The sequence below is a fragment of the Aptenodytes forsteri genome, unplaced genomic scaffold, assembly GCF_000699145.1.
Source record: "Aptenodytes forsteri isolate BGI_AS27 unplaced genomic scaffold, ASM69914v1 Scaffold116, whole genome shotgun sequence".
Lineage (NCBI taxonomy): Eukaryota > Metazoa > Chordata > Aves > Sphenisciformes > Spheniscidae > Aptenodytes > Aptenodytes forsteri.
Genome location: NW_008795491.1, coordinates 216,670 through 228,056, shown reverse-complemented (window position 1 = coordinate 228,056; position 11,387 = coordinate 216,670). Strand labels below are relative to the sequence as shown.

Here is an 11,387-nt window from a genome sequence, read left to right as displayed (position 1 = left end):
AAAAAAAAAAAAAAAAAAAAGTGTGAATACTTCTTTCTTCCACATTCTCACTGTATCACAGCGTCAGTCAGCAAATGAGTATTTTAGCCAGGCAAATCCTTTAAAGGGTATTTTCTAAAGAGGGATATGCTTTAACAACACATTTGACAGAAGAGTCACTAATGCCAACAGAAGCAACATCTGCGAATGAAGACCTTTTACAGCCACACTAACCAAGCTAGTATCCAGCCATTCAGCCCACTGAAAAAAAAAAGCCTTACCATTTCTTTGCAGAGAATCTTGATCTGAAAATGCACCTGAACTAGAAGAGAGGAGAAAAATATTTACTGTACAGCATCTGGATTTAACATCTGCAGCAAGTTTGCTGGGGAGAGCTCCTGCTCCTGCTTCATTCAATGAAACATTCAAAATGTAACTCAGATCTTTGGCTGGTTAATGTCACAGGAACAGGGCAAATTAATCCCAAAGCCAGTGTACCCAGGCTAAAAATGCCTCATTTTCAGAGATCCCTCAGGTAGATCAGCCCTGCCAGGCATTCCCATGTCCTTAACATATTGACTAAAGTCTTCATTACCCCTCTTGTCCTTTTCCATGGGACATCAGTTCTGGGCTAGAGACGGAACCAGTTCCAGCCCACAAGCAGGGGAACGCAAGGATAGTGATGCACCATCCTCAGCCCCCAGTGAGGATCAGAAGCAATACGTTGAATTCCTCCAGGATAGAGCAAATGCACGGGGCTAGAATCCCTTAAGCCCAGATGTACAGCCAACTGTAAAGAGAGCTCCCAAATGGCTCCAGGCAATCCCAAATCCCATGGAAGTCAGCTGCAAGGTATGGGGCAAGTGAAGCACATCTCAAGTAACAACTACCAGGCTCGTGAAATTTTCAGCCTTTGATTTCCTTCTTTGGTATAATTTAGGGATAACTCTTCAGCTGATATAAGTATGATCTGTTTTCCTGAACTAGAGAATCAAGCCCAGTAGATTCAGGTACGTCACCAAAAGACCTACAAGATCAAACAAAGCCCAAGAAACCAGGCTCTCCCTTAGGACCAGACTCCACTCCTTGAGTCACAGGAACACCTTCCTGCCTCTTCCACACCATGGCAGCTTCCTTGTGACCTGCAGCCCCCTACAGTGGACTGATCTACTGATCTGATGACATGTGTCCACTTCTCACGTTTCCTGTCAGCGTTCTTCGGCAGGTGAACCTCCCGGCGTTCCCTCCCGCAAGCTGAGTAATATCCCAGAGAGACCCTGTACACCCTGCCCTACTTCTGCCTGCACAGTGCTTTCCAGGCCGTAAGCGATGGTGGGGCTGGAGCTGCCTCACAGCCACTTCACGTGGAAATACACTTCCATCTTCTTTTCTTGCCTTGTTTCTAACTGGCTTTCCAACCCACCACAAAAGCAAAATACTTGAAGAGATATACGCAAACACCAGCACATAAGGACTAGGGATAAAAGCAGTTTTCAGTATTTATGTGTAAATTGTACCATAAGGTATTTGAATTGCAGGGTCAAGCCTTGGCCTCGCCGGGGAGCCCCTGAACAGCTGGGTGAACCCACACTCCGATGGACTCCCTGGGGAGGGGGATCTGTGTTACCCGCTAGCATGTACTGCAGGAGTGATCCCAATCTAATTTCCATCACGGCATCCTTAATGGCAGATGAGTCCGAACAATGTTAACGCCAACAAAGGAGAAACGTGGGGTGGCTTAGCGCCTGCCTTGCTTGCTGCCATGCCCATGCAGCTCTGGCAGCCAGGGAGTTTGATCACACTGAACCTGGCTCACCTGAAACCCATGACAACATTACCAGCTTCAGCAAAGCCCAGATTTCGCATGCAATGTCTTGTTTACACTCGAGGTTCAAGAGGGCAGCAGGCTCTTTCTTCTGATCAGTGTCTCTCCAGCGAGAATGTCCTTTCACAGGCATACTCTCTTCTCTGCTGCCACAAATAGATCTCTTGTGTCCCCTTGCAAACTCCTCAAACCCAGAAGGCAAAACAGACAAAAGTGAAGCGGAGTCTGTATTCCAGCTTGTCACTTTGCTGCCAAACACCAGGTCTGATGAGCAGCTTTGCTCCCGACCATTGGGAAGGCTGCTCAGTCCCTTCAGCAACCAGAGCAATAAAGCAGAAGACAGTCTCCAGAGAAAACTTAACACAGCACAGAAAGACAGCTAGGCTCTACAGCACCACAGCAGTGACTGTGATGTGAGCTGAAAGAACCTTACAAATATCTTATGTTCAAAAAAGTTCAAAGTAGGTAACACTGTTTAAAATCAATCTGGCAGTTTTAAATACATATAGTAAGACCAACTCTCTCCTCAGTCGGAGCTGTTAAATCCCAGTGACTTCAAAGGGGCTGTGCACTTTCAGAGCGGGTCCCGCTCTCCCTCACCATACTTTTGGAGCCAGGGTTAGTGCTGAGCTGAGGTCCCTAAGCCACTCGAAGGTCTCGTCCCAGTAGCAAGCAGCCTTCAGAGATAGGTGGAAATAATTTTCATTTTGACAGATAGGTAAGAAAAGACATGGCTAAAATGGACCGAACTTTGTTTTCTTATTCAGGTAAAACTCTCTCCTGGGTTGTTTAACAATTAGGAACATGGGTTTTGTGATTTGATGCAGCCTTATTTTTCTTTTCTAGTCTTCCTTCACGACAGGTTCTGCCTTCAGGCTGGAAAAGGCAATTTTGGGGCATTTTTTCATTATAATAGCTACAAAAATGAGACACACCAAAAGGAAATTAATGTAAATTATTTAGTTATACTAACTTTAGTTGTATTTAGTTATACCTAGATATATTTAGTTACGCTTAGTTGTACTTTTAGCTCCTCCCTATATACATAATTAAAAGCTCATAGCCCATTACTCCAGTTTGGAAATCACCATGCTGTAGCATGCAGACGAAAACATCGGGATGAGAGGAGGCTGGCATAAAATTGTGTAATTCATTTCATTCCCTCACTGCACTTGAAAGGTTTTTATGTTGTTCTGGGAAAAGGAAGGGTTATTTTTGTTTTTAGTTACGCTTAGTTGTACTTTTAGCTCCTCCCTATATACATAATTAAAAGCTCATAGCCCATTACTCCAGTTTGGAAATCACCATGCTGCAGACTGCAGACGAAAACATCGGGATGAGAGGAGGCTGGCATAAAAATTCATTTCATTCCCTCACTGCACTTGAAAGGTTTTTATGTTGTTCTGGGAAAAGGAAGGGTTATTTTTCATGGTTGGCAATTAAAAAAAAAAAAAAATAATTACTTAGTTTCCCATGGGATAAGGAATTCATTTCATTCCCTCACTGCACTTGAAAGGTTTTTATGTTGTTCTGGGAAAAGGAAGGGTTATTTTTGTTTTCATGGTTGGCAATTAAAAAAAAAAAAAAATCATTACTTAGTTTCCCATCTGGGATAAGGCTAATACCATGGTCATGCCAATTAAATCACCTTGAGGAATGTTAAGTGATAGGCAACACCAAGCCTTGAGGAGAGCATACAATGAATATGAGGCCTACGCATTGCGAACGCCCCTGTGGGGTTACATCCTGAGCAGAACGGTTATAACCGGCCTCCACACAGCCCATGGGCGCAGGTTGGGAGCTCATGACAGTGCAGTTAGATTCCTGTACATCACATGTAAAACCACAGCAATGCGCAGGCATGCTGCTCCAGAAGAAATGTCAAGTTTCTGCTCTCAGCCTGAAGATACTCAAATATAGATGAATGTGTACAGCTAATGAAATATTCATGCTTTCATGAGGAATGCAGTGGAGAGAGCGACCCGGGAACCACCGCTAAGTACCACAGTGTGACAAATATCATCAGCCACATGGCAGGCACACTTGGGAGGCAGGCAGAGGCATGCAAGTGAAATAACTCCACCTAGGTACTCCTGTTCGTTACTCCATTTATTAGCAATGCTGGCTGCCTCCTTTCCTCCTGCACAATGCATGCAGCCCCGTTAGAGAAAGGCAAGGGAAATCCATCATGGCAAGGCTTGCAGTCTTTGCTTTGTCTTACTGAAGCCGGATCGCGATGGCACAGACTGTCTATTCAGTGGCGTAAGGGAAGGATCACCTCCCGGTTTCTGAGCAAGCACAGGTTTATGTTGATGTTACCAGGTCTGTTAGCTGCCTTTGACACTCATAACCCTGAGGTGTCACGGAAGTGTGTGATCTGTGACAGGAACGGGTGGCCTTCAATAGCCATCCTGCTGTCAAATCAGCAGCCTTTCCGATCAAAAGGCAAGCTGAGGAATTCACAGGTGATCTCTGGCAGCAAGGCCCTTTTGCCCTCAGCTGGAGCATGTTTCATAGAACAAAAGCATTGTAAGAAGAAACAGGAAAATAACAACACATTAAAAATATGTATTCCCTTTTTTATATAAAAATGTTAAGTACATGTATAACAGACACGAAACTAGCTAGCACTACAGCCGCCTTCTCCACTGCCTGCAACACTATCAGCAAACAGTGGCTAGACCTGAAATCAGTGAGAGCAAATAATTTTTAGCACACTGAATTAGAGACTAGACTTTCAAATTTATCTTTTTTTTCAGCCACTCTGCCCTAAAACGTAAAATTCAGCTGCACACGATATATTTTTTGATGACTAATATTTTTCCCTACCAATTCGTAAATGACTATCCCAGATATACCCAGACATGTATGTTGTATGTTGAATTTACAATACCAAATATGTCAGGAACCTACATGAAATTGGATTAGCCCTAATACAAAGCACTGGGATGACTAGTCACTATGTAAAACCCAATTAAATAAGATTATAAGTATAAAGAAGAGTAAATTCCCTCTTATCAGACAACATTATCCATCTACATAAGATAACCAAGTCTAGTTTGCTTGTCTGAAAAAGTTCATATAGGCTCCAGCCCTTGAAGACTTTCACATCAGCAGTCTTTCGTCCACTCAGACGAGCCGCGTGAATAAGCCTGGCACTCAACAGTGATAGAGTGTGGGGACCATAGACAGTTTTCATGCCATCAGGTTAAAGGAAGCCATACACATACTGTCTTTTACTCTTCATGCTGCTGCTCTGACAAACTGCATCAGATGGCAATACTCTACTGCAGTATTTCGATTACTCCAGAATTATCACTCTAAGACTAATATTGTCCAGCTGCAGACTACCTCACTGGCTGTTGAACTAGTTAAAATTAATTTGTGAAGCATTTAATTGGAAAATAACATGTGAATCTTCAAACGCACTAAAACCAAAGTTATGATGAAAGGTGATGAATGCTTGCTGAGAGCCTGGTAGCACTGAACTGGTTGTAGTCCTAGGGACATTGATCAGAAGTAATTTCAATGAAGTTATTAAAATTATAAATGTGTAAGCCTGGGAGCTCAGACTCAGGGCAAAAGCTAGTTCCTTCTAAGAAACATCCTAACAAAAAATGTTACTAAGTTTCCCAAGTATCTATTTAAGTTCTATCATTAAGAAATATCTACAAAGCCCATGACGCCTATAGTTTCTAAATTTTAAGTATTCTGTGTCATATTTTGGTAGCCTCATGTGTGATTTGACACAGGGAGAGAGATTTATGTAATTATTTTACAATATATTGAGTATTGGGGTTTGATCTGCACTTTAATGGATGTCCAGTAAGAACTGGATCAGAACAACAAGATACCCAAGCTTTCATTTTTAATATAAAAAAAGAAATTGAGCTCATAGAACTGCTAGCAGATTAGCAGTGTGTAAACACAATCCCACCTCCACTGAATGCAAAGGCATAATCCTCATTCAATTCACTGGAATCAAGATCACAATTTCATTTCTTAATATTTATTAGAATAAAGGTCATGTAATGCTCCACTGCTTGCTCTCTCTCAGATTTTGACCTGATTGCAGAGAAGTGCAATTATACTAAGAAGACACTAACAAGTCTGAAAACTGATGGAGGAGAACAGCAAGTAAGCCATTTAAATGAAAACATATTGTAGTATTTATTGGTAACTGACTACCAGATCTCTTAATACAAGCTTAAGCAAATCACCACATGTCCTTCTTGCCTTAAAGGCACAGATATTACTGCCAGCTGTGATCTTCATCAGCATATCTGATCTGTGTGTTATTAGTGATTTTAGGCCATGTTTCAACTAATACAGTTTAGGCTGTTTTCACTTTTGTAACGCTTGGCTCTAGAAAGTCCTCTCCCTGCTATGATTTGGGCTTCCTATTTATACGTCATTAGAGAACGAAATGGCACTACAAACAATGATAAATCCAAATCTCTAGTAATTTCATAAGTTTAATACTTCTTTGCAATATTGAATTCATGCTTCAAATATTCATTCTACACAAGTAGAATGCTTTAGCATCTATGTTTCTTGGAGTAGTTTTCACACCCGTGCTGTTATTCTATTTATAACTTCATTTTTACACAGACCGGGGAAAGTCAGTGTGAGGGTCATTAAAATGTAATGAAATATAAGACAGATGCCCAGAAAACACTCACTTTAAAACCATTTCTAGTAGTGTTTATAAAATTGTTTTAAAGTTACATTTTAAATGCAGTGTAGGCTTCAAAATAATTCATTTCTGTATTAGCCCCAGGTGTTTTCAAACCTGAAAAGAAAATTAAAACCAGGTCCTGACATTCTAAACTGCAATTGACTCTGCTTCCACACAGCACAAATGACCAAATTACAACATTTAAAACATGCACTCAACTCCACCAACAGAGTTTGTGGATACACACTCAATTACTGACCTGCCATCCACTGTCACAATTGTTTGCTCCACAGACACTGCGAATCCCAGATACAAAACAAGCAGTAGGAACCTAACAGCAGCGTTTCTTTCCATTGGGAAGACAGCCAGTCCCTCCACACCCAGGACATCTGCTCCTCTGGTCCAGTGGGCAGTCGGACGCCCACGCTCTGCCTGGCAGAGTGACGGGCAGCAGATCCAGCCAACCGGGGGCGGGATTCGCCACTCCATTGCTGCACCGGTACCCACGGGAGAAATTCTTCGCGTGCTCAGATTTATTCTGACGGCAGACACCTACCACTGGCACGTTCCAGCCTCCTTGTGAATTAAAGATTACACATTCTGGGGAAATTGTACCAGGATGTGAGCTGCTTGCTAAGGACAAAAGAAACAAAATCAGATGGTCTCTCCCGGCTCTAAAATCACACTGAAGAGCACTTCTTATCTGTACTCAACCCTAACCTTAAAGAATGGTGAAGGTGCTATTTCCAAACAGCTCTGAAATTTCTCCTTCCGTATGATAACCAGAGAAAGAATTACATGTATTTTGAAGTCTTATAATACCTTCAGAGTAATAGTATTATCCCCATTTTACAGATTGAGAGCAGACAGAGCAAGCTTAGAAGTCAAATATTTGGAAGTTGTTTCCTTTCTTCAGCACTAATTCAGTTTGTGCATGTCCAGCTTTCTGGCTCAATTGTTTTTATACTTACAGGTGACTCTGAGCCAGACCACAGTTGTTACATGCCCACAAAATTACAGTGCTTCTGTTTCTGGACTGTCAGACTGAGACACCAAGGTGCATGCACATCACTGTGAATACAGCAGGTTGGTTCTGGGACGGGTCATTCTCAAAAGATACGGTGGGTCGCAGGCATGGGTACCTCTTCTGCAGACCCTCTGTCCTCATCAGCCTTCTCAAAATATACATCAGCTGTGCTCATGATGGCAAAGAAGAGGGCAAGGCACATGAGCTGACTCCTCAGACCCTATGACCCACATGCATTCTCCACACATTGCTCACTAACCGCAGCTTGCATTCGCAGTGTCTACACAGGACCGGGAAAGCTGAAATCAAGATACTTACTGGTGGACCAGGTGCAACAACAGTGCTCTGCAGCGCGCTCATATGCAGTCTGGCCACCTTCATGAACACAGCCATGGATCTGTGATCAGTCTGGAGGGAACTCTGGGGCCCAGGCAGAAATGGGTTCTTTGTACCCACCTTCAGCATGGGCACCTCACTCTCGAAAGGAAGCTCAGACCAGCACTTAGCTGACATTTAGTCACACTGCACCCTTCTCCACTTAAGTATCAGTCACAACCTGCTCCTGCTAACAGCTGTGTGTATACACCTACCTATGTAAGCACAACCCACACACACACACACTGCTTTCTTGTTCGGCAGCTGATGTCAGCAACCTGCTGATGTGATCACACAGTAAGCCCTACTTCACTGATTAAAAGCTCCTGTCTATTGCATTCCAGATACCAGATAAAGATAGGGGGGTTAGCATCGTAACTATTAGAAAGGATTTACCATCTTAATTCATTTCTCTTTCAGTGATACAACGTATTGACTAATCTTAAAACTCAACAGCTTGTCCTCAGTAGCACTGCTTCTATCCAATTTAAGGAGGAAGATGGATACTTATGTGAGAATCCCAGCTTGAAAAATGAGGTAAGGGAGCATAGTGATAAACAAGGACCAGTCGAAGATAATCTCTAAATTTTCTGTGAAGCACCAGAAATGTATGATGCTAAACTTGGAATCACTACACTAGTACAGAGACATAGCTCAGCTGAAAGTTTTAAGCAGCCCTGGAAGGAGGCAGAAGTGCCACACACCTTGCTAAAAACTGCAAAGCCACTAATGTCACTGGCCTGTTAAACATTTCAGTACTCCTGACCCATAGTCCCTCCTAAATAAGTGGGGGGGAAAAGGCACAGACAGGCTTTCTGATGATGCCTTGAGATTTCATTCATGTGCTGCTATCTTCTAAGTGTTCTTCATCAGCATGGGAGCAAAAGCCAAGAAATAAAAATGCTGAAATACAAACCACTATGGCACAAATGAACAAATAACGTGTCCTTTGAGGGCAGAAAAAGTGAGAGAAAGTAGTACAAACAACACACGGCAGCCCACAGCTAAAGTCAGTACAGGTTGAATCCATGATAATGTCCTGTAGTCCGTTCTGTGACAACAGAATGTACCTTTAACTGTACTTCCAGCCTGTGTGTTTCCATGGTGCTACCAATTTCTAGAGGGAACCTGCCTTCTTAGACCACCGTTTCACATAGTCAAAGAGGGGAAAAGTACATGTCAATTTGCTCAGAAACAAAGGGGTTTTTGCAGACAACCAGGAAAACAAGTAACGCCAAACTGCTAACACAGGTTAAACCAGTATAAACCAGTGAAAATATACTGACTTCCTCACTATACACTAATAGTATGGGTGCTGATAGTAATTCACTAATCAGCAGTCATCATCTGAAATAATGGTAGAAGCAAAGAGCATGAAGAAAAGTCTTTCCTTACCTCTTGACACCTGCTAATAGTAATAATAACAACAACAATAACAATATTAAACATTTGATACAGTTCTGAAAAATGTTGCTTTTTTATGAGGTTCAAGCATAAACAGACTCACGTGGTATCTAGAAAGAAATGAGATCCACTGAAAGCAAAGAAGTCATCCTAAGCATTTACTTCATTCTGGTGAAGAATGATGACAAAATCACCATCTCTGCATTAACGTTTAAAAAGAAAACTTAAATGGAGCCTTGCATGCAGTAGTCCTGGCAAGGGCACAATTAGATGAGCTCTTGTGATTCAGTTGACGAATTGCTGTTGTACATTTGCCTGTTTTATGTTGAAATCAACCAAACAAAGCTTGCTCAGCCACATGCTTCAACTATATACATACACAGTGGACAAAGGGTGAACAGAGGATCATGGGCAAAGCCCACACACTGTTTTATGGAACACACGAGGTCGCATTCAATTTCACAAAGGCATCCGATGAACGTCCGGCAGGACAAAGTCAATGGGGAGTCAACAGTTTTGTTTACATCCTATACGATGGGCTGTGGTGGGCTACAAGTGGCCAATATTCCAAATAAGAGGATTAAACTGCTGTTTATCATCTTTTTCCCCCTCTGGCAGTAAGTTTTTGCTCGTTATTACTCTTCATGAGAAACTCGTCCTTTGATGATAAAGCAGCTACCACTTTGTTGTTTTTTACTTAGTATCATGGCAGTTCAGACATTTCCACCACCAGGGAGGAGGCACAGCAGGAGATCTTACTGTACTTTAAACACTGCTCTTTTTTTGGATCTACCTTGCAGAAAAGGTAGTTGAGAAAGCAGCTGGAAATTATATTCAGCGTAAGTGTTCACAGTTTCGTGAGGTTTGTGAAGCAATCAGAGACTGATAGGTTAGACAGTTGATACTGCTGGCATCCCACACATCCCCGAATGTGTCACCACAGCCCAGCAAACCCCTTGTCAAATGGGATGGTTACATAAATGTTGATGGACACCCTGAGATGACAGCTGTTCTGCCTGATGCTGCAATGATTATATGCACACTGAGTTTGCATGCAATGAATGAGACTGCAGACATAATTTTAAAGATGGATAATTTATCTCTTTGGCTAACATCTCCTCAGGTGGACAACAGCATGATCTATTTTCAACTCAGTTTATAGCTACCTTCAGATGACATAGCCGGTCACCATGAACTGAGCAGCTTTCTAAAATAACGTCTCAGCTGAGGTATGAAGTATCAGCCACTGTACAAGGTACTAGCACTTAATATGTCATTACTCTTTTTTTACTTTGAGACATGCATTGTTCCTCTGATTCAGATATATTCACAATGCACTGACAATGCAACAGAAGCACGGACAGAAAATTGGCCTTAATATATATTAAGACAAGAAAAAGCTTGTCTCACTTCCAACAAAATCCTCTCTCTGGGCAACTAATTTGCCTGGAGGCCTTTCAGCCTTCATCTCCACCACGCAGGCTGGGATGATGCAAAAATTAATCCTGTTATCACCCTCTTTCCTGCCTCCCTTCTGCTCCTTGCACCCTTCCTCACAACTCCAAAGGATGCCATCCTACCCCAAGAAATATCCATACAGACTCCAGGCCCTACCACAGCTGGTCTGGATGGAGACTGGATCACAAATGAAGCATCCGATTTTTGGTCTACCTTCAGGGGAGGGGGGGACGGGACGGGACAGACCACACACACACAAAAAAAAAACCAAAACACAAAAAAGCTCAGTCTGTGTTACTAGGTAGATTTACCACCGTGGAAGGAGGTCCCAACACTCGTGTACCTCCACTCCCCTGGAGAATATAACTGTGGCAGCCAGAGGGTCTGGTTCGTTTGTTTTACACCCACCAGCCTTTTGTGAAGTACTTGCCGTTCAAGTGAGGGAAAGCCACAGGCTCTGAGGTACCAGACAAGGTAGTCAAAGCCCTAACTCTCCCTCTTTTTTTCCTTCAACCTCCTCTTTTTTGTTCTCCCTGCCGGAACAGGCCCATGAGGCAACACCCGAAGCCTTTCACCCGCCCGCAGGCGGGGCCGCGCTAAGGAAACGGCGGGGGCGGGGGGGAAGGCACAGGAGGGGCGGG

General features: G+C 42.9%; 1 protein-coding gene across 1 annotated transcript in view; it reads right to left on the bottom strand.

Moving 5' to 3' along the window:
* The window catches only part of ATP6AP1L (ATPase H+ transporting accessory protein 1 like), a 24,295-nt gene extending 12,998 nt beyond the window's left edge, over positions 1-11,297 (bottom strand). The window contains exons 1-3 of the mRNA XM_009281594.1: positions 11,290-11,297; positions 11,058-11,171; positions 261-301 (exon numbers count right to left, since the gene is read on the bottom strand). Of these exons, the coding sequence (XP_009279869.1) occupies positions 261-301; positions 11,058-11,171; positions 11,290-11,297 (163 nt within the window). The remainder of the gene's footprint in view (positions 1-260; positions 302-11,057; positions 11,172-11,289) is intronic.
* Between the last annotated feature and the right edge of the window lie 90 nt (positions 11,298-11,387).